The 24,078-nt window shown below is 36.6% G+C and overlaps 1 protein-coding gene across 9 annotated transcripts in view; it reads left to right on the top strand.

The window, feature by feature from the left end:
* The window catches only part of LOC128694738 (constitutive coactivator of peroxisome proliferator-activated receptor gamma), a 173,513-nt gene extending 153,238 nt beyond the window's left edge, over positions 1-20,275 (top strand). For all 9 annotated transcript variants that reach the window (XM_070095966.1, XM_070095958.1, XM_070095963.1 and 6 more), the window contains one exon: positions 858-20,275. In XM_070095966.1, coding sequence (XP_069952067.1) covers positions 858-1,268 — 411 coding nt within the window. In that variant the 3' untranslated portion in view covers positions 1,269-20,275. The remainder of the gene's footprint in view (positions 1-857) is intronic.
* The last annotated feature ends 3,803 nt before the right edge of the window (positions 20,276-24,078 follow it).

Genomic DNA, 24,078 nt, shown 5'->3' with positions numbered 1-24,078 from the left:
AGGACATCTCCACTGCCTTCTCACTACAGCATTTACAAAACCCATGCTTCACACACATATAAGAGTGTTGGTACCACTATATTCTCATACATTCCCTTCTTTGCCTCCATGGGTGAAGATTTTTGTCTCCACAGATACCTTAATGCACCACTCATCTTTTTTCCTTCATCAATTCTATGGTTAACCCTTAAACTGTCCAAACAGATATATGTTCACATGCGTAGTGCTCCAAAAGTAGATCTACGTTTTTTTACATATTTTCAAATATAACAAAAAAAAGTAGATCACAGTTTTTTTTACACATTTTCAAATGTAAAAAAACAAAAAGAAGATCTACGTTTTTTACATACTTTCAAATGTTGAAAAAACGTAGATCTATGTTTGGACAGTTTAAAGGTTAACCTCATCCATCATAAACCCATCCGCTGACGAGTCAACTCCCAAATATCTGAAAACATTCAATACTCCCTCCTTCCAATGTGATATCCAATTTTTCTTTATATAAATCATTTGAGTGCATATTCACATGTGGAGGGTATACTGAGTGCAGATACTTATAACAAGATTAACTTGTCATCTTACATGTTTATGAGACAGAAAGTAGAGAGACCATCAATCCTGCAAGAGTGTAAAGCAACTACATTTTTGTCTTACACATCAGGACAACAATACCTCCCTGGGTAGTTGCTAGCTAACAGCCTACAATATAATAATAATAATAACAACAACCTTCCCATATCCTTGCCCCTCTTGTCTTATGTTTTATTGGTATGCTGAATTAGGATTTAACTTTCTAAATTAAAAGCAATGGACACAAGCAAAAAAAATTTTCTAACACACTGTCCATACATTTTCAGGATGATATTTTGAAGAAATTTGTGGAGATGAAAACTCTGATACTACCCCACATGCCTCCACCACTTCCTATATCAAGAACCTCAAATTCTCCAGAACACTTGGCTCGTACTCCACATGGCAGTCCTAAGAAGAGACACCATGGGTTAAATAATACTCCCTCCACATCCCCACCAGGCACTCCCAACTTGGAGCACCCCACCACTCTTGCCATCACCAAGAACGTCCATGGAAAGACTCCATCCCGTGGATCGTCTCCCCTTATCTCTCCAAGTTCGCCACGTGGTGGCAACAAATCCTATAGTAAAGTTCACAAGTCTCCACAACCTAAGTCACCTGTTGCCAAATCATCTGCAGCTAAATCTCCAGTTGCAAAGTCCCCAGCTAGGTCTCCTAAAAAAACTGCTTCATGATCACACAGTTATCACACTGAATTAGGTGATAACACAAGACTTGTCATACATAACTAGGTTATCACAGATCAAGTGGCATACCTAACTGGGATATCACACAGTGGGATCACACAAGATATGTCGTACATAACTAGGTCATTATGCATCATGGGTGGGATACCTAACTAGGATATCACAAGGTGGATTTTCAATGCCTGACCAGATGATATCTGAAGAACATTACTTGGCTAGATATCATAGATGGTTGCCATAACTGATCAGATAACCAAATAATAAAATTACAGGTATCCCATCTGACAGGTGATCTTAGAGGGGTAACCATACCTTATCAAGTGACCAGTATAATTGGATTACCATACCAACAAGTAATCACAGAATTTAATTATCATTTCGTCCCGTATGATAGTACAGTTACCATTAATGCCAAATCAGATCGTTAAGGTGGTTTGCCATACCGAAAAAAGTATCCCAAGAGGATTGTAATTCCTGACCAGGGATCAGAGAGTAGGGTAGTCATGTCTAGGTAGAGCACACTTGCCATGACTGAATTTTCTTCAACTGAGCAACTGATCAATAGCAGAGTTATATTCATTTTTGATCACACTAGGTGTACCAAATAGTTACACCAGGCTCACCATATCTAGGCAATCATGCAGTTGCAGAGCAGAGTTTACCTACACAGCTTGGTTATTAAATAATAGAATTATAATAATATTGAACTGTAGAACTGCCATTTTAATTCATCTGATAATAGGAATATTGTCATACTTGACCAGTTGATTTCGGAACATTGTTCTGTATCCGATTAAGGTTACCATACCAGTCCAGGCACTGTAGTAAGGATTTCCATAGTCATTTCTTTGAAATTGCATTTGTTTCAGTTTTGTATTACATACATCAATTTGGACAAATGTATCAAATATGGCTCTATTGATAACCACTGCATGCTACACAGTAAATGATATAGAGCTTTTACAACACTGCTTTTAAGCTCAAGGTGCTGTAGCAAGTGATGTAGCTGTTGCTGATAGAATGGCATTGGCATGACACTGCAAACATTTTCCTAAGATTGTAACATTGTTTGTATCTTATCAGGTGTTTGTCTCTTATTGTTATATTTTTTAATAAAATATGTCTTGTATTTTACTGCCTAATGCACAACTGTTTTATATGTTGTCATAATTTCATCTCTTCAAGGCCTTGTCTATGTAATGGTGGCAGACTTTATCTCCATACATAATAATTAATCACTTGGTTTACAGATGCTCTCAATCTGCCTGCAAACCTGTAAATTTTCTCACAGATCAACTTAAACTCATCAGCATTTTTATGCAGTTGTAACCAAAATATATAGTAACCAATTCCAGTATTTAAAAATATTAGGTAAAACACTGAATATTAAAAACAAAATTTTTAGAAAAAGCAGTTCACATACCATACTTGAATATTTAAAGAACATCTTTTTTAATAGATCCAGTATTATTATTTGAAGACATGAACACTAAACTTGTGTGGGATCATACGACTTCTGGGTCCATTAAATCCTAGGCATCCTCCCTTCCCACCACTACCATGAGATAAGGACTTTTTGTCAAGGTAATGAGAAACCGAGTCATGTGCGTATTTATAAGTATGTATTGTAATAATTTATTCAGCAAAATTATTATTTACCAAGTCTTTCATTCAAAACTGTACAAAATTTTGTGACTTGTCTTAAACTGTATAATCTTACCGAGTCATAGATAAAAAAAAAAATATTAAACCCACCTCTTATCTGAGGATTAAGGAAGAAAATGTACAACATATACCTTAGGAATATAAAAGTTGTGCTGAATTAATAGTACCTACTGGCTAATGGTTAATTGAGAGAAGAATTTATCCAGGGTGGTGAACAGCATTTATTTATTGATCTGCAACATGTGTCAACAATAACTAGACATTTTATCCAAAGCACCAGAGAGTTTATCAGAAAATACAAAAAAAAAAAAAAAAATTAATTCGTGCTGGGGATTGAAAGTTAGCTGTATAATTCACTGCCTAGGCTAACATATTGGTTAGATAGAATAAGGAGTTTGGCTAAGATCAGTAATAATAAGCTTCAAGGTATAACCCTGTTGATATATTCAGTTTTTTCAAGATGAGGTAGGTTTGAAATGAGAAAGCCTCATACACTTATTGTATATCAACAAGACACTTAAATTGTATATCAACAAGACACTTAATTTGTAAGTCCTTGACAATTTATTAAAATTTAGTACAGAAAATTTTCATAAGTGTAGATAACAGGGCATGGTCTCAATCCAGTACAGTATATGAAAATGCATTATTAAATAATGAAGTCTGAGCACAAAGGACATGCACTCTGTGCTTTAATATTTAGCTCCACTTGTGTATTGTTAAAAATCAAACTGCTGTATATTAGTGTTAATGTATGTCAGAAAATAAATATTAAGTAGTTCCAGCATTTACAGTCAGAAAAGCCTTATTATGTTACCATCTTTTATTTTAAAAATAAAAATGAATTAGTCATCTTATTTTGCAAATACTGTAGTTAAAATGTGTGAGTCAAATTGAAGTGTGTATTCAAAAGCAAGTTAAGTAGCTCTTGCTAATTGCATATTTTGATAATGTGTAAGTGCTCAGACTTATAACCAAATTAGTGTATTGAGGTTTTGCAATCGTGACTTAAATCAGCTGATTTACACTTGTTAGCCATATTGATGGTGACTCAGCATAAACTTGTATTGATAAGCTTTGTGATAAACTCACTATTTATATCATATGGTAAACATTAGAAAGTATGTAAAAGCTTAATACTAGCTAGTACTTTGCTGGGGGTTGGGTAAGAAGTTTAAGTCACTGTAAAATACCTGGGGTTCATTAAAAAAATAAAGTATGCCCCTTGTTTTATGCTGTAGATGTATTCCAAGAGTATGGCAAATATACTAAACTCAATTAGGCAATAAACACTTAATTTTGTATAAGAATCTTAATGCTCTTTGTGAACCGTTCCAATTGTGTATGTCAGTCATATATTATATACACAGAATTGCTGACAGAAATAGGACATTGCATAAAAGAGTGAAACTTATATAATTAAAGCAGGACTTTATTAAATATGAAATTTAACCTACAAAAGAACAGTACTTGATTATGCCTCTTGTAGGTGAATCATCATACTTTATGAAAGGTAAGTTTTCACCTACGTATATTTATTTTAGCACCTATTGGTACACCACCACACTCCAATTAGCTGGGTTGAAACACACCATCTTGTAAACATGCTAAGGTTTGACTCCCCGTATATTGCCCACTTTAACCGTTTCACTGTCTTCCACGTAGATATATGTTATTGAAGCCTCTGTTGTTCACGTGGATCTACATTTTAAGCATGATGCCCCTAAATATGCTGTGAGCAGTCTAGACATTAGGGAATGGGTCTGTGCAGTGGATATGCACAGTATAAAAAGAACCTATTGAGGAAGAGTTGAGCCTTGCCTGGTCTGTTTTATGAAATTTTACTAGGTCTGCTTCAGTTAATGAGATGGCCTAAACCATGACCAATCATTCTTGGTTATATTTTATTATCTGAGATATAAGGTAAAACTTGATTTTTTTGTGTGTGTGATAGATTCAAGATGGAGAGCAAGCATTATTATAGGAGAGACCTGTGGATGTGAGTAATGAATGGAGGACAGGTTGCTTTAGTGACTGGAATTCCTATAGTGTTTATTTTGTACCTTTTTAAATTGGAATTTGGTAAATGTTGTGTAAAACTGGTCAGATTACCAACCTCTATGAACTTTACTGGGTAGTTCTGATGGTTAAATGGGTAGATAGAAGAGAAGGCACACTAATGAAGTAACTAGGAATTGTGTCAAATTGAGCAATGGAATTAGCTTAAAATAGGACTTAAAGTGGGTGAAATCACCAAAACACATATTGCGGCCAGACTGTCAACTCTGTACCTGTGTAATTCTTTAAGTTTTCCATCAAGCTTCTCATTTTTTGTCATTATTTCCTGAAACGGTAGAGAACTTTTTCTGAAGATAAAGTTTTCTTTTTATTTCTGAAAAGTTGTGATGCTTTCAGCACTTTTAATTCTGGGGGGTCACAATAGGAAAAGGTTAAGCTACACATATAACAACTTTTGATGCTGGAATACATAACATGATCAATTACTCATAGATATAAAAAAGAATAAAAAGTGATGAAGACTTGGAGCACTTCTTATTTTCTTCTCTCGCTGCCTTAATGAAGAGCTGTTAATCCATAGAATTTAAGCTACTGCTTCTTTCATTGGATTTAATCTGATTCCCTTCCCAGATGCTGTTACCCACTATAGCTTTAGTGCTTCCTGAATTAATGTCAGATATTAAATGTAAGAGAGAGGGAGATTACTTTCCAGTAAAAGTAGGCTTTAGACAGGGAAGTGTAACGTCACCATGGTTGTTTAGGATATTTATAAACGGGGCTGTAAAAGAAGTAAATGCTAGGGTGCTGGGGAGAGGGGTAAGATTAAATTATGGGGAATCAGATTCAAAATGGGAGTTGTCACAGTTACTTTTTGCTGATGATACTGTGCTTTTGGGGGATTCTAAAGAGAAGTTGCAAAGGTTAGTGGATGAGTGGGAGGGTGTGTAAAGAAAATTGAAAGTGAACATAGATAAGAGTAAGGTGATGAAGGTATCAAATGAGTTAGGTAAAGAAAAATTGGTTATCACATTGGAGGGAAGGAGTATGGAAGAAGTGAATGTGTTCAGATATTTGGGATTAGATTTGTCAGCAGATGCAGCAGATGGGTTTATGAAGGATGGGGTTAACCATAGAATTCATGAAGGAAAAAAGGAGTGGTGCATTGAGATATCTGTGGAAACAAAAAAACGTTATCTAAGAGAGTATAGTGGTACTAACACTCTAATATGGGTGTGAAGCATGGGTTATGAATGCTGCAGCGAGAAGGAAGCTGGAGGCAATGGAGATGTCATGTCTAAGGGCAATGTGTGGTGTAAATATTGTGGAAAGAATTCGTAGTGTGGAAATTAGGAGGTGGTGTGGAGTTACTGAAAGTATTGTTTAGAGGGCTAAAGAGGGGTTATTGAGGTGGTTTGGTCATTTAGAGAGGGTGGAGCAAAATAGGATAACTCAGAGGGTGTATATATCTGTAGTGGAGGGGAGGACGAGTAGGGGTCGTCCTAGGAAAGGATGGAGAGAGGGGGTAAAAGAGATTTTGTGTGCAAGGGGCTTGGACATGCAGCAGGCATGTGTGAGCATGTGAGATAGGAGTGAATGGAGACAAGAGGTTTTTGGGACCTGATGAGCTGTTGGAGTGTTAGCAGGGTAGTATTTTGTGAAGGGATTCAGGGAAACCAGTTAGCCAGATATGAGTCCTGGAAATGGGAAGTACAGTGCTTGTGCTTTAAAGGAGGGGTTTGGAATATTGGCTGTTTGGAGTGGTATCTAAACTGTTGTAGCTGGACACCTCTGCAAAGAGTGATTATGTGTGACTGATGGTGAAAGTGTCATTTTGGGTCACCCTGCCTCAGTGGGAGATGGCTGACATGATGAAAAAAATAAATAAATATAAGTGCTAAAGCCAGATTTGTTATACAGTGCTGCATTATAATAATAGTGCTCACTTAATGTTAACTTTGGTGTTATTCAATTATTATTATTGTTATACAGGTTGGCCATCACTAATCCAGCATCATTGGGACCTGTAGGGTGCCAGATTACAGAGTGGTTAGGTTAGAATACACTTAACCCAACAGCAATATTTATTCGTCAGCGATTTCCACCACTTTACTCCTTATTTTTGGCCCATTCCATTGTTCCCGTCTACGAAACTCACTGCTATTTCGCTAGTATTCCTTCTATCTTTCATATGAGTACAAGAAACTGCCCATTTACCTATTTCAGCTACCCAATAAAATGGTCAGAAATTGGAAATTTGTCCAATTTCACACAAATTTCAAGAGATGCCAATTTCAAAATAGGATCCAGAATAAACAATGCAGACATTCCTAGCACTAAAATAAAATTTTTTGTTCATTAGTCATGTCTCCAGGCCCCTCTTATATTACGCTTGCTTTCCAATTTGAATTTTTATTCACACAAAAAATAATTTACTGTTAATCAGACTACTGCATTATTGTAATTGTATAAATAATATCAACCCATTTGTGACTGTTAGACTGGCCAGTTGGACACGTATTGGATGGTGACATCATTTGTTTACTCTTGAACATTGGCAAAAATCGAACATTTCCCCTACTCTGAGCTCAATTTTAAGGTACTTTCCGGTGTGAAACCAATCAAAATTATATCTATTTTTTTGTAATATATCTTCCATTCTATCAACTGAGACCAGAAAAACGAGAATACAACCATACAAACCATACGGAAATACACCGCAAAGTCACTGTTTTACACCAAATGCACAGCTGCCTGTTTTTCTCATTATGCACTGTGTGCTGCAGGATTTTTTTATGTAGTGCGCACTTACCACACAGGCCCAAATTTACCAGTCACAGTTTATCTGAGTAAGCTGAGCTCATGGGAACCGACAGTGGCTTCAAAGCCACCTTATCTTATATGAACAATGCACAGTGTATGTGCTTTACACAACGATAAGCATTTTTTTTATTCGTTGGACCCATGGCTAGGGCTAAAAGTGAGCAGGTTATAACAATAAATGAAGAAAAAGAAATTGGAATGACTTATGCAGCAAGTAATGCCACCAAACAGTAATGGCAGGTTGGTGTTGCGACCTCAGAAATTTGAAATTATGCTAGCTGAAATTAGTGCTGGATTACTGACTGCCAGATTAGTGATAGCCAACCTGTACATTCATGGTGAAACACTAAACTCGTAGGGTCATCCATCTGAGGAATGGGAGGTAATTATGTTTGATCCAAGGAAAGCAGAAATCCTTCATTTTTGTCTTAACAAAATCCTCAGGGGACCCTCTAGAATGTTAAATTTGACTCATCATCTTGGCAATTACTACAACTAACAGCACAATAATCAGTGGCCATCATACAGGCTTAGAAAGATGAGAGAAATTTTACATGCATGGTATGTCCAATATGGCTAACAATTAACCTATGATGTCATGTGCAAAACCCCAATAGCCAAACTCCTGTGTATGTTCACTGTAACGAAACTGCTTTCCATGCACCTGTATTGGTTTTATTAATTTTTTCTGTGGTTTAGATCACCATTGAATAATTGGAATCTGAAGCTCTGCAAATAATTATTTTTAAAATATTGTTGGGATGGTACATAAATAGCAACACCAGATATCATAATTATTCATATACTGTATAGTTTTAAACTATAGTTGCAATACAAAAATTTATATGAATTTGACTGGTATTCATGATAGTGTATATGCTATTTACACTTACTCTAATACTAAGGTAAATCACTATCATAATTTCTTAGGTAAGAGTAATTAACCTAACTTGCCTTACAACAGCAGAAGCTCTGCTTCAAGTTAAAGTGTTTTTAGTTTTACTTGCTGTCTTTTACTTCCTAATCATTACTATTATATTCATGTGGATGCACAAATTGCAGGGGTCATAGAGCACCTGGGAAATGAGAGGTAATCAGGTTTGATCTGAGTAAGGGGAGGCTGTCTCTGATTCTTTTCTATCAATAATCCCTTAATAGTATCAAGGTTTGCTGTCTTGTGCTAATTATACTTATATAACAGAGAGATGTTCCTTGCATGCTAGGTCCATTGGCATACTATGTAAATATTATTAATATATGTTGGATGCTGTTAAGGGGCTCTTGATCCAAGGAATTATACCTGACATCCCTTTCCCTGTAGCAAACTTGATTGCCTCTCATTCCCTCAGGCACTGTCTGACCTTTACAAGTTCAGTGCTCCCCATGAATGTAATAATAATAACAACATATGTCCATAATTTTCTATGTATACCTCTGATATCGTTAAACAGATTCAATACAGTATTATATTCACGTTTGGCAGAAAAATAGGTTCATATCTATAATACACACCTATGTTCAGTTGTCTGACAGGTATTATTAGATTAAGCTAGGAATTTTTTAAGCCCAGTAGTTAATGGCTTACAAGTGATCTTATACAATGAAATTAGTAATGGTGGTATTGCTACATTAAGGCATAATACTGTAGAGATATTTAATTATTATTTGGTACAATTGCAGTATGACTTCATAATTAATTTTATACATTACCAAAACTGCAAAATATGGAAAGGTGTATATACAGCATTTAGTCACCAGCTTATATACCGTAGCCGCAGGTAATGTATTCACGCAGATTTTAAAATAACTATAAATTAAAGTATCCCAGGCTCAGAAAAGCAGTGTCCTGTTTTGTTGTCATTTCTACCTTTTTATTGTGCTGCTAGTGAAGTCTCAATCTGTGGCTACCCTAAATACAATATTATAGAGCTAGGCTGTTTTGTCTTACAAATAAAAATAATAATCTAGACAGAGCTATTATCAAGAGATTTTGCAGTATCTTAATCATGGTGTTTGTAACCTAACTTTAACTGTATAATTAATTTACACGTATGTGAGCATAACCAGAAAAAAATGACATCGAGCAAAGAATATTTCCTAGAAAATGAATGAAGCTTCATGCTTTTGTTGTACTTCAAGACATGAGAGAATAGCAAAGTAGTGACCTGAAGATTAGGAGGGCTATTCTTGGTTGTCAGATCTTAATTTTGTCAGCACTGATTGCATATGCACTTGATTAAGTTTGTATATTCCACCATCCAACCTTATGCTACTTCTTATCTAGTAAGGTTCTCACCATATCTTAAATTGTGCTGATACTGTTTTGTCAAAACCTTTTCTCTAGATGGTTTCCTCATTCATCTATTTAAACTTTTTACAGTTTTTTGTAAGGAAAACTACAAGGATGGGTAAATGCCATGTAATAGAAATGGGGGAATCTGAAAACAGGCCACCAAAGAATACACTCTATAAAATTAAATATTAAAGAGCTGACAAAAGAAGGACCTATGAGTTATCATTAACAAAAAGATTGACACTGGAAAATCACAGATGAAATACTGAGAAACTCTTGTGACACTGGTCAGCTTTAAAACAGATGTGGAAATGCTGAAAAATCTGTTCAAACATACACTAAATCAAAACTGTAGTGTACAGTGATTAAACTGTCTGCAGCTTAAAAAAAAAGTGATGACCAAGCTAGTAAAAGACCAAAGATGAGCTACAAGATGGCTCCCCGAGCAAAAAAAAAAAAATAATTATGGACAAGGGGTAAAAGTATATTAATGAATATGGCCTCTTTGGATGATAGACGATAAAGCAGAGTTATGATAACCACACTTAAGATTTTAAATGGTTAGAAGAGAGTTGACAAGAAATACTTCCTAACCCCCATCAACTGCCACAACAAGAGGCTATAACTAAACTAAAGAGGAAAAGTTTTTGAAAGAATATTAGACAATTTTTCTGACAAACAGGGGTATAAAAAGGGAATGATTTACAAAAGGGAGTAGTAAATTAACTTTTTCAAAGACAAAATACTGTACTAAAACTGGGACATTATAAGCTTAATTTTAATAAGAGCAAGGACTTGCTGTTATGAGAATACTACTATATGCTTCTAAATTCACAACTCCCTTACTATTATCAATTTTTATATTAGGTTCCATGACTCCACAAATGAGTCTACAAGTTATATTACTAAGGCAAATGCTTGGTTTCAGTAGAGTGTATTTAATAAATGTCTTAAATAATTCTTAAAGTTTTAAGGAAATTGATAGAGAAAAAACTACTGGTAGTCATGCTAAAATTAACTGTAATTAGAAAATTAAGATAAACAAGAGGTTACCCGACTTATAAACACCCAGGTTACAACAAGTCATACATATAAACAAGATGCAAAAGACACTATGTTCAAAAAATAATTGTTTTATGGATGTTGATTTGCAGTTACAAACATGTTTCACATATGTATGTAGTTATCTTTTGTACTATTATTTTTTTTAGAGGATGATAAGTTATGCACTCCCTATATAGTTAATCATCTTGATAGGTTTTGTTGACGGTGAAACAATGTTCTTTAATAATAATCATATCCAGAAAATGGGAGTATTGTACTGCAGTAATGTTTATACATATAAAAAAATATTAGTAAATAGGTCTGTGTTTTGACTTGTATGCAGAGGCTATAGTTAGGCAAATACAGTACCTTGCATCCTCAAGAAAATACTGCAAATAGTTTGATGCTAAGCATACAGCCATCCTACTGTACTATACTTGTAAGGTCAAACTATATATGGAAGCACCATGTGTGCACAATCAGCATGTATAAAAACAACGACCCTTCAAGGGGGTGCCTTGATGTTGGTGAAGGGCTCGTGATTCAAGGAAATGGAGCTATCATTCCCTTCCTCAGATCAAAACTAATTAACTCCCCACCATTTCCCAGATGATGTATGACCCATACAGGTTTAGTGCCTCCCCATGATCATAACAACAGTATATGTATCAAGAATGAACATACATAGTTCAAAACTAATGAAAACAATGATGAGGTCAAATATGAGTCTTTCTTATATCCCACATACCAATACAAACTTATCACCTTTATGAAGTTTTCTTTTGGAATTTCAAGATTAGTGCCATTACTATAAGATTTAACTACAGTAAATTCAGCCAAGTGGCAATAAACACCAATCAGGATGCTTTTTAAAATTCACTCAATGGATTCAACTGCCTAATGGAATTTTAATATAATACTACCAATAGAGTAGTATTTAAGCTAATACTGTATAGCTTTGGTGGGAGATGGCTAATGTTAAAAAATGAAAATGAAAATTGTTAGTCTTGTTAATTTTTGATGTGCATTCTCAGCTTGAAACCTAAATATAAAACTAGCCAAACAATATTTTCTAAGATTTGCTCAATAGCTTTACCAGACTGCATGTGACATTAAGTTCACTGTATGAATTTTAATAATGTAACACCATTAGAGCAACATACAGCATAATGTATGCCACTTGGTATGCAAGCTTCACTGCTACATGCATGCTGCAGGCCAATATAGTCAGCCAGTATTATGTATCATCATAATAATAATTAAAATAATTTCTTTATTTCTACAAGTACATGTACAAGGTATACAGGCCTAGCTGACATCAATGACATACTACTATATAGAAAGTCACTTGTTATGCAGAGCATTCTGGGCAAATTAGGCCAGTCTTGTCCTGGGATGCGACCCACACCAGTCGACTAACACCCAGGTACCCATTTTATACTGATGGGTGAACATAGACAACTGGTGTAAGGAAACATGCCCAATGTTTCTACCCTCATTGGGAATCGAACCCAGACACTCACCATGTGAAGCGAGAGCTTTAGCTACCAGGCCACGGGGCACTGTATCACGTGTCTGAACCAAGGGTCTTATACTAAATGTTTCATAAAGTCTCAGTGGTTGTGTGTCAAAGCGTCATACATCAGATCGTCAATAAAAGCAAGAATTAATTATGCATATATTTCAGACAAGGAAATATCTATGAGACACATGTAGCCAGCATATTTATATTGTTATAACAGACTTAGAATACAATCTTATATTTCATCTTAGACTAAACATCCTATTGATTGGTAACATCTGCTGTGTATCTGTTAATAGTTCCAGGACTTGCATCTCTGCAGTCTGATCTTGGATCAGGCCTCTTAAATTGGAAAGTAAGCATTGCAGGATAAAGAATTATTATACAGTGTTAAGAAATAAATGAAATTAAAGATAAACATGTACTGAATATAAGTACTAGTTTAGTAGTTTTTAAGATTTACCTGTTATTTTGGGTGCTCTTCAAACAAAAAGCAATTCTGCCAGAGTGCAAAACATTTAACAGGTTGCTGATTAGCTTATCAACCTCCTTACAAGCCTCCCATTAATTGTAAAATTTTGCTGAATTATAAACAGTACGAACCTGAATATTTAAATACAAAAACTTATAATGTACAGTTGGCCCTTTAAATTTGCTGGGAAGAATATGTTCCTAGATGCCCTACTAATAATACAAAATTATGTCTGCATAAATTTTGTTTAAGATTTGGGTTTCTTTTGTATTTTAGAGGTCATATTTCTAAATATTCTAATCTGAGTAATACTGACTTTTATATGAAAAAGCTAATAGAAACAAAACACAATTTGAATAAGCCTGAAAAAAAATGGGTACTGTAAGAAAACCCATGGATAATCTAGTCTATTTGCAGGTTAAATAATCATTAGATTCTGCTTATTCATTAAGAACCCCCTCTAAGGATATTCCTTGAATCTGATGAAGGGCTCTTGATCTAAGGAGCAGGAATTGTCTTCCCCTTCCTTGGACCAAACCTGATTGCTTCCCATTCTCCATGCAGTGTATGACCTTTTGATTTACTGCTAACCTTAAGTATAATAATAATGCATAAAAGAAATCCTGTACATTTTAAGTACATTACCTGTATTAAAATGTATATACAGTACAGTACAAGTCCAATGCAAAATTTGAACAAATGTTTGGCAACCATGTTGGTTATCAGAATAAGCCTCCTATATTATAAGTCACTAACTTGTTAACTCCCTATAAGTGTGTCATTCTCCCTGAGGACACTTTGAAATGCAGATATTTAAAGTGTGGAGCTTCAGTTTTTATTTTCCTCTGAATTATTGGTATTAAGATGATTTGTTTACTAGTATCACATAATTTCCACTTAAAAATCATTACAAGCTGACTTTGTACATACAGTAAAGTATAACTTGCCGTAACATTGAGCCCCCTAAAGAAAGAATGTCCAGTACTGTGCATAATGCAGGTGTCTCATTTTATGCTGTTGTATTCTAGGCCCATGACAGATGTACTAAGCTCAATCATGCCATAAACCATTAATTCTGCATAATAAGAATCTTCAATATGCACTTTGCAAACCATGCTGATCACATAAAGCAAGGGGGGAAACTGTGTACATAATGAAAAATCAAATATCTTATAATTAATGTGGGCGCCTAATAATATGCAATTAATATGGGGGTTGCCAGTTTGTATGTCAGAAATATGAGTGTTGGTATGTAACAATGTTCTACATGGCCACACAATTTTCCTTAGTGGAAATGATGCCGCAATGTTATTACTTCCACTTAGGCCATACCATTTCACACTTCATGTTACACAGTTTCAACAGAAATGTCTTTCTGACCCTTGGTCAGGCTTTGTAGGTCATATAACAATTAAGAGTAAGCTGATTTTGTTCAGCCACATGCTGCACAGTGTCTACATTTTATTGCCTTTTATTTAATGAATGTTCATCAATAATGTCCTAACTGTTTGGTCATTAGCTAGAAAGTAACTACTGTACCATAATTGATTCAGACATAATTTCTAGGTGTGCTAGAGTTTAAATGGGTAAATTCTAAATGTGTTGATACATTAATGTAGAACAGCTTCATAACACTGGAGATACAGAGGAGTCATTGTCTGTGACAAATATTTTGTGAATCTCTTTTTGCAAATATTAAGTGTATAATGTGCATCTGTTACACTTTGTGATAATCTCGATGTTGGTCCATCATCATCATTCGCACCTTTTCTAGCACATTCATATTTCTTCGCTCATCCAAGATTGCCTATAAATAGTAACTTCAGTTCATAGTGACAGTGGCATTAATTCCAGAATTGCCTGTTGATTATTGCATTAGCACCCCTTTATACTATTAACTGAGACAATAGCACCAGATAGATCAATTGACTGTAACATTAAATCTGGTTACTGCTGTGTATAGCAGTAGCCTTAGTTTTTTTTTTCTTGATTATTACATTACTACTAGTTTGCTCTGTTGACTGTGTTATCACCAGGTTTTTCTGGTGATCATGACAAGATGATTGGGTTAACCTGTTGAATGTGGGATTAACAATGGATTATCCTGCTACTCATGATATTATCACTGGATTATTCTGCTGATTACAGCATTAACATTATACTGTCCTGTGCATTGTGGCATTATCATGCAGTTTCTTGAATGTTACTTTATAACCAAGCTACTCTTTTGTGTGTGGCATCATCAGACTGTCATGTTGAATGTAATATTATCCATTTTATTGATCATAAATAAACAGTTAACTGTCTTACAGCAATTATTGCTCATTAGCAAAATCACTGTAGGTGAACTGGTAAGTAGAAAGTAAAAGAAACAGATTAAAAACAAGAATTTTCATAAAGTGAACATATGAGAACACAACCTGCTATCTTGACATGAGATTCATCTTCAAATGAAAACCTAAGCATTGCTACTCAGCTTTACAGAGTGGTTAGATTAGAATACACATAACCTATCAATAGACTCTTTCTGCTACATCTTCCTCATTTTCATCATTGCTTTCTCCTCCACTGGCTTCCTGCTGTGGATTTACAACTATATCTGCACAATTTCCGAGTCAGTATAATGATGAAATTTGAGTTGGTATAATGATCTGAGTTAGTATAATGATGAAATTTGAAATTATGCTAGCCAAAATTACTGATGATTTTGTCATACAGTATCTACAGAAATATTAGGAATACAGGATTTACTATTTATACATCAGGACTGTAACTTCTTGGAAGAACAGCTGTCTCCTTAGAATTCTGAAACAAACAAAGCCTCATACTGTATTTGTAAATAATTAGGAAAGGTTGATATTTTATAATAAAGTCAGCCAACAGCACTATTCAACCATTGTATTAGGCTATTTATGCTTATAAATCAAGCCTATAGACCTAGGCCCTAAGCTAGTATTAACAGACTGATAGCCTATTTTAGGTGTAGCCCCCTATCCCTGTGAATTCACTCAGGCTATGGGTCTGTACATTGGTCATAATACTGTAGTGAAAAAGTTAGCTATAACCAACACTGCTTACAATTATTCAGTTTGCTTTTGTTTTTAAATTACATTTCAAAAGTAAAGCTGACATAGCCTGCAGGTTATTATAGTGTATGCAGTGTTGAATGACAAATTACAAAAATCAAGAGTTTCAGGAGTAATGCAATACAGTATACATGCTATCCATGAGACAGATTTAAACCCACTGCCTTGCAAAGCTGACAGGACATTAGTGATCACACGAGATTCTAATACGATGGTAAAGACAAATGCACTTATGTGGAACCTCCATTGATGACATGTCATCCATACTGTGGGCTTTATCAAATTACCATCAGATAATCCTTTTATGGAAGAGAGAGCCTTTGAAGTAGTAAGGTGCATGTTGGATCTCATCAGTTCCCAACATCCCTGAGGTTTTGTCGCAAGAGGTTCAGCTAAATTGTAGAAAGCATTTTTATAGTTGAATTGTATGCCATTCTCATTGCAATTATCCATATTACATCTATGCCTACTTCAATGTTTGTAATTATTTCAGACTCCTTTAGTGCTTTGCAAGCTATTAAAAAAAATTTGATTCACCTTATCCCCTAGTTCTTCATATACAACTTTGGTTGTGCCACATTACTAGCAAAAATGAAGAAAACATTTTCTGTTGGATCCCTGGTCATGTTGATGTTCAGGGCAATGAGCAGGCAGATTCTCCTGTGTGATCTGCAGTACATGACCTACCAGTTTCATGTAGAGGTACAGTGGTACCCTGAGTTTCGTACAGCTCCCAACTCAAACAACTACGTAAGTGTATTATTGTAAGTCCTTTTGTAAGTGTATTTTTGGGGGTCTGAAACTGACTAATCTAATTTACATTATTCCTTGTGGGAGCAAATTTGTTCGGTAACAGCACTCAAACAGTCTTCTGGAATGAATTATGGCCGAAACTCGGGGTACCGCTGTATTCCATTCTCTGACTATTTTGCTATAATCTCTACTCACCTTTGCAACCAAGTTTGGGTTTCTGGCCTTCTTCTTGTCATTGATACTGAGGTTGGGAGACAACACTCTCGTCTTCACATCAGACACACTCGTCTAACTCAGAGAGGCGTCTTGTTCCACTTTGTGAGAATTGTCTAGTTCCAGTTTCAATTTCCATATTCTATTAGGCTGTCCTGTCTATCAACTAGCATGCAGAATTTTTCTCCGACATAGTCACCGCTCTAACACCCTTACTTTATTTTCCCTCCTTGCTGATGGCCCCACCTTTGACACAGACTCCCTCTTCGACTTTCTGACAGCAACTGATTTATTATGTAAACTTTGATAACCCTTCCCTTATCACTCCTCACAGCCCTTCCTAAGGGATGTGAAGAGTGATAAGGGAAGGATTATCCTTTGATCCTGCATCAATTCCTACCCTGCAATGCTGTATGACCCTAGTAGGTTTAGTGCTTCTTTTTGATTATAATAATAATAATTTGTTCTTGACTGAAATTGCTGGAGATAATAGTGAGTGTACTTTTAAGACCTCTTCTTTGATTACCTCCTTGGCAACTATTAGTGTACCACTCAGTTCATCAAGTGGATGTGAGAATTATGGTGTATTATGTGGACTTTTGTTAAAGCTGTTCATTCTACTGGTGTATTGGTATTCTGAAATGCACTTTTGGATGTTTTACCTTTATAGATTTTGTCATAGTTCTAACATGGGATGGCATATACTGCAGTAGTTGAGTTATGTTGGCGATGATTCTGTATGGTGGTGTCTTTGAGATGAAGATAGATTTGCAGAGTAAAACATCTAGGAAATTAATTATGTTGATTATTTCAGCTTCAAGTGTAAATTATATGAAAGGTTTGACATCATTGAGTCTTTGTTGGTGGCTAGACACACCAAAATGATGAAATTATGAGTATATCATAAATGTAGTTGTGACAAATGAGAGCAAAAAAGTTCAGCTTCAAAATGTTTCATATAAAGGTTTTCTTGGCCTGCACTTAAAGAGAAAAGCTATGAGTAAGCCAAAGGTCTGTTGGAATAGTAAGTCTTTGAAGGAGGCCCAGGATGACAGTCTGTTTCTTTGTTAACATTATTAGTGTTTCTGATACTGTATTTCAAAATCATAAACATCTTTATATAAAATGCTTAGTAGTCATGTCAAGGCTAAGGTTGTATACCTTTCACACAGAGCATTTGCTTATGCTGTAATTTGAAACTGATAGCATTCCATGAAAAATATAATTGATGGAAGAGGTGGTTGTATTAGTTTTCAATTAGACCCAAATTACAATACAGTGGACCCTCGACCAACGATATTAATCCGTTCCTGAGAGCTCATCGTTAATCGAAATTATCGTTAGTCGAGTTAATTTTCCCCATAAGAAATAATGGAAATCAAATTAATCTGTGCAAGACAACCAAAAGTATTGAAAAAAAAAAAAATTTACCACATGAAATATTAATTTTAATACACACAAACTGAAGAAGACATGTACAATTACATGACACTTACCTTTATTGAAGATCTAGTGATGATTGATGGGATGGGAGGAGGGGAGACTGTGGATGGTATTAGTGTTTAGAAGGGGAATCCCCTTCCATTAGGACTTGAGGTGTCAAGTCCTTTTCCGGGGTTACTTCCCTTCTTCTTTTAATGCCACTAGGACCAGCTTGAGAGTCACTGGACCTCTGTCGCACAACATACCTGTCCATAGAGGCCTGTACCTCCTGTTCCTTTATGACATTCCTCAAGTGTTTCACAACATTGTCAGTGTCACAATTAAACACTTGTTCAGGTTTCAATTCTTTACTGTCTATGTACTCCTTGAATACCTGCACATATTTTTCAGCTGCTTTTTGGTCCAAACTGGCAGCCTCACCATGCCTTATCACACTATGTGTGCCACTACGATTCTTAAATCTCTCAAACCAACCTTTGCTGGCCTTAAATTCACTCACATCACCACTAGTTGCAGGCATTTTTCTAATTAAATCGTCATGCAACTTCCTAGCCTTTTCACATATGATCGCTTGAGAGATGCTATCTCCTGCTATCTGTTTTTCGTTTATCCACACCAATAACAGTCTCTCAACATCTTCTATCACTTGCGATCTCAGTTTCGAAAACATAGTTGCACCTTTGGCAAGAACAGCTTTCTTGATTGCCGTTTTCTTGGCCACAATAGTAGCGATGGTTGATTGGGGTTTTGTGTACAACCTGGCCAGCTCGGAGACACACTCCACTTTCATACTTAGCAATGATCTCTTTCTTCATAGCCATAGTAATTCTCACCCTTTTTGCTGTAGGGTTGGCACTAGAAGCTTTCTTGGGGCCCATGGTGACTTATTTTGCAGGTGCAATCACTAAAAACGCTGTGATAATATGAAATGTTCCAATTGTATATTTGGATGGGACCGCGGTGGCTGGCTGGCTTGTAAACACTGGCCACAAGTGGATGCGTCTCAGACGGAACGAATCGTGTTGGTTGAGTTTTTTAGTGCTAGTCGAGGCAAAATTTTTGCGTTAAAATGTATCGCTAGTCGGATTTAGCGTTAGACGATGCCATCGTTGGTCGAGGGTCCACTGTATTGTATATGGATACAGGCTAATGTAATCCTTTGGACTATAGCACATCATCATTGTGGTCATAATAAGTCTGAGGGCAGCTGGGTGTAATTGTAGTTCAGCATCCACCTAATCTGATATGTATGACTTGGTCATAGTGTTTCACACACTACATGTATTTGAAAACATGTTTTGCATTAAACACTTGAAATTTTATATATATTTTTTTCATAATAAATATGCATAATTCCTTAGATGACATTTGACTTGAACCGTTGATAACAATGTTGCCATTTGCAACAATAATGTAAAACTCACAGATCACAGATACTTAATACCTGATGGACCCTATTTTGCATTGTCAGATTCACCTATACACATCTCTTCAATAGCAGAATTTTTCACTCCTGGTTCATCAAATAACTAATTCTACTGATAGTGGGATGAAAGTAAAGTGTAAAACTTATGTTTATTTCGAAAGACTCAATTGAATCTTATTATTTTATATGCACAAATTGTATTACATAAAATTATTCTTTAAATACATACTGCACAAAGATATACTTGTTTAAATACTGATTTTATACCTGTGATTGTCAAGTATTGTGAAAAATGAGCCATAGAAATATGAATGGTAATCTAAAAATGCACCTACACTCATTAATTAATTGCCATGTATAACTTAACAAATTATAATACAATAACAATAATTTTAATATAGTACGATATGTCTTATAATGAATTTAAGAAATTGAAAATGAGTTTTCACATATTTACTATAATTATTATTATAATAATCATAGGGAATTGCTAAACCCGTAGAGATTATACAGCACCTTTCAAGGCAGGTGAAATTGCTGACCTAGAAAATGTACAGAGAACCTTCACGGCACGCATAACGGAGATAAAACACCTCAATTACTGGGAGCGCTTGAGGTTCCTATACCTGTATTCCCTGGAACGCAGGCAGGAGAGATACATGATTATATACACCTGGAAAATCCTAGAGGGACTAGTACCGAACTTGCACACGAAAATCACTCACTACGAAAGCAAAAGTCTTGGCAGACGATGCAACATCCCCCCAATGAAAAGCAGGGGTGTCACTAGCACGTTAAGAGACCATACAATAAGTGTCAGTGGCCCGAGACTGTTCAACTGCCTCCCAGCATACATAAGGGAGATTACCAACAGACCCCTGGCAGTCTTCAAGCTGGCACTGGACAAGCACCTAAAGTCGTTAGGTAAGACACATATGCAACAGTTAGGTATCTTTATTTCGAAACGTTTCGCCTACACAGTAGGCTTCTTAAAATTTCGAAATAAAGATACCTAACTGTTGCATATGTGTCTTACCTAACAACCTGTCGGTATTTTATACCATTTTATTGTTCACCTAAAGTCGGTTCCTGACCAGCCGAGCTGTGGCTCGTACGTTGGTTTGCGTGCAGCCAGCAGTAACAGCCTGGTTGATCAGGCTCTGATCCACCAGGAGGCCTGGTCACAGACCGGGCCGCGGGGGCGTTGACCCCCGGAACTCTCTCCAGGTAAACTCCAGGAAGGGGAATAGAAGGTATTCAGACTCAGTTCAAGGAACTGGAAAACAGATCCAATTCCCTAGATCAAGAGCCCTTCACCAGCATCAAGGAACCTCCCTTAAGGGATCACATATGTACTAGGCATAAGCCCTGTTTGAACAATTATGTATAATAAGTATTTGTCATGCAAACTTTTGAGTGGATAAACTGAATTATTATTATTACAATAAAAAAGAAGCGCTAAACTACAAGGGCTATACAGCGCTGGGATAAACTGAAGCTGATTTTTTTAACTTGACCGAAGTTTATGTACATATGAAAGATGGAACACTGTAACAGGCCTACTGACCCATGCGAAGCAGGTCCATGCCACCCCCCAGCCTACATGTTGACCACCTAGTCAGGTCACTTCCACTTAAGGAAAGAGCACAGCACCAGACCTGGTAGCCCAAGCTAGTCAGGTCCAACTCACACCCACTCGTGTATTTATCCAACTTATTTTTAAAATTACACAAGGTCTTTGCTTCTATGACGGTACTCGGGAGTTTGTTCCACTCATCCATAACTATTACCAAACCAGTGCTTTCCTATGTCCTTCCTGAATCTGAACTTTTCCAACTTGAAACCATTGCTGCGAGTCCTGTCTTGGCTGGATATTTTCAGCACACTATTTACATTCCCTTTATTTATTCCTGTCCTCCATTTATACACCTCAATCATATCCCCCCTAATTCTATGCCTTTCTAGAGAGTGCAGATTCAGGGCCCTCAGTCTATCCTCATAGGGAAGATTTCTATTGTCATATATCCATTATAAAACTACATTTTTACTGTATAATCAAACTTAATCATCGTGGGCCCACCATGGTAAGTCTTAAATGCTTTTGCCCCCTTCAAGGGTGAAACCCTTTGATGTGGTGGAACCATGAGCTGAAGAATTAAACACTCGTCTCCTTCCTCAGACTGAATCTAAATGCCTCCTACCTCCACCCTTCCCCTCTTTCTATTCAGCCTCTTTGCTGGGGAAACTTTCTGGTGAAATTTAGCTCCTAGGCAGAAGGAAGAGATTGTATCAGCCCTGTTCCAATGTGGACCTCGATGGTAGTGCTGCCATAAATGGGGAATAAGATTGTCTGGACAGCCCTCCAGTGTCCCTGGAGATAGGTCGGTTTTACATGCCCTTGGATCCAGGGTAAGTAAGTTAGTAAGTTTATTCAGGTTAACACAAATACAGTTACATAGATTATCATATATTATGTTTGGTAGCAGAGCAGGAGTTGCGCAAATTAACATTAAGATCGACAACACTCTAATTGCCAGACATAATGAGGGCAAATTCCTAGGTCTATACCTCGACATTAACCTGAATTTCAGCACCCATATAAAACACATAACCAAAAAAGTATCCAAAACGGTTGGGATCCTCTCCAAGATACGATACTACGTGCCGCAAAATGCCCTTCTCACACTATACCACTCACTTATTTATCCATACCTCACCTATGCTATTTGTGCTTGGGGATCAACTGCAGCAACTCACCTAAAGCCAATAATAACCCAACAAAAAGCCGCAGTAAGAATAATCACTAAATCCCATCCCTGGCAGCACGCCCCCCCCCCCCACTCTTCATAGATCTAAACTTACTCCCTGTTCAGTACATCCACACTTACTACTGTGCAATCTACATCTACAGGACCTTAAATTCCAATATTAACCTTGACCTAAAACGCTTTCTTGATAGTTGTGACAGAACCCACAGGCATAACACCAGACACAAACATCTCTATGACATTCCCCATGTCCGACTAAACCTTTACAAAAATTCAATGTATGTCAAAGGCCCTAAAATCTGGAACACCCTCCCTGAATACTCTAGAACTGCAGACACATTCGTCACCTTCAAAACTACCATTAGAAAACATCTTATCTCCCTGATACACCCCGTCAACTAATTACATGAATATCACCTGGTGGTTCACACTTACACTCACTCACCCACTTGACCATAAACACAGAAATATCAATCTTAATCTTAAAATAATGAATCCTAACTAGTCATAAGCTGGCCTGTGATACTCCAATACTGAAACTATGTTGTGGAAATTTATTTGGTCCAAATAGTTCCACAGCTCAGATCCAGCATGGGCGTCTGGTCGTCTGAGCCGAGCAGCCCTTAAACCCTCCCAAACACGGCATTCTCTGGTTGGCGGTTGGTAAGCTTATTTAATTTATAGATTTACTCTTCAGGGAAGGAGTAGGTAGGTTTACTGGTAGTACACTCATATTAGGTTTACTAAGGCATCTGTAGATAATGATAGAGTAGACCTAAGACCTTAACATAGGTAGTAATAGGCCGATAATGTAGGCAAACATTAGGATAAGTTAGCTAGGGAGAACTGGCAGCCCTAGCTTGAATGGCGGGGCGCAGGTCACAAAGACAGAATAGCGTTCTTCTTACGATAGATGCTGACTGGACAAGACGTGCCGTGAACAGCAGGCGGCGCCCCCACGTGTCTTCACATCTGAGACCTGGGGAAATCTGGTAGAGGCACCTCGATGTACCGTAGATGATCTCCTCCATCAGCCCATACAGTAAGACGAGATATTCACCTTTTCCCATAGGATCTGGCCAGTATCTTAGGAGATTGCGGGTTGAGTTACTGTGGGCTCGGCGTGCTACAGAGAGAGCATGCCCAGTAAGTACCAGCGTCTCAGAGCTGTCAGAAGCTAGTGTCTGAGTCTGCATAGTTTTACTAGGGGATACATACCCTCTTGGATATAGGAATTTCTGAGGTGCAGGCAGGACACTAATAACGATTGAATA

Source organism: Cherax quadricarinatus, chromosome 51 (assembly GCF_038502225.1).
Source record: "Cherax quadricarinatus isolate ZL_2023a chromosome 51, ASM3850222v1, whole genome shotgun sequence".
Classification (NCBI taxonomy): domain Eukaryota; kingdom Metazoa; phylum Arthropoda; class Malacostraca; order Decapoda; family Parastacidae; genus Cherax; species Cherax quadricarinatus.
This window is presented reverse-complemented; position numbering and strand designations above follow the sequence as displayed.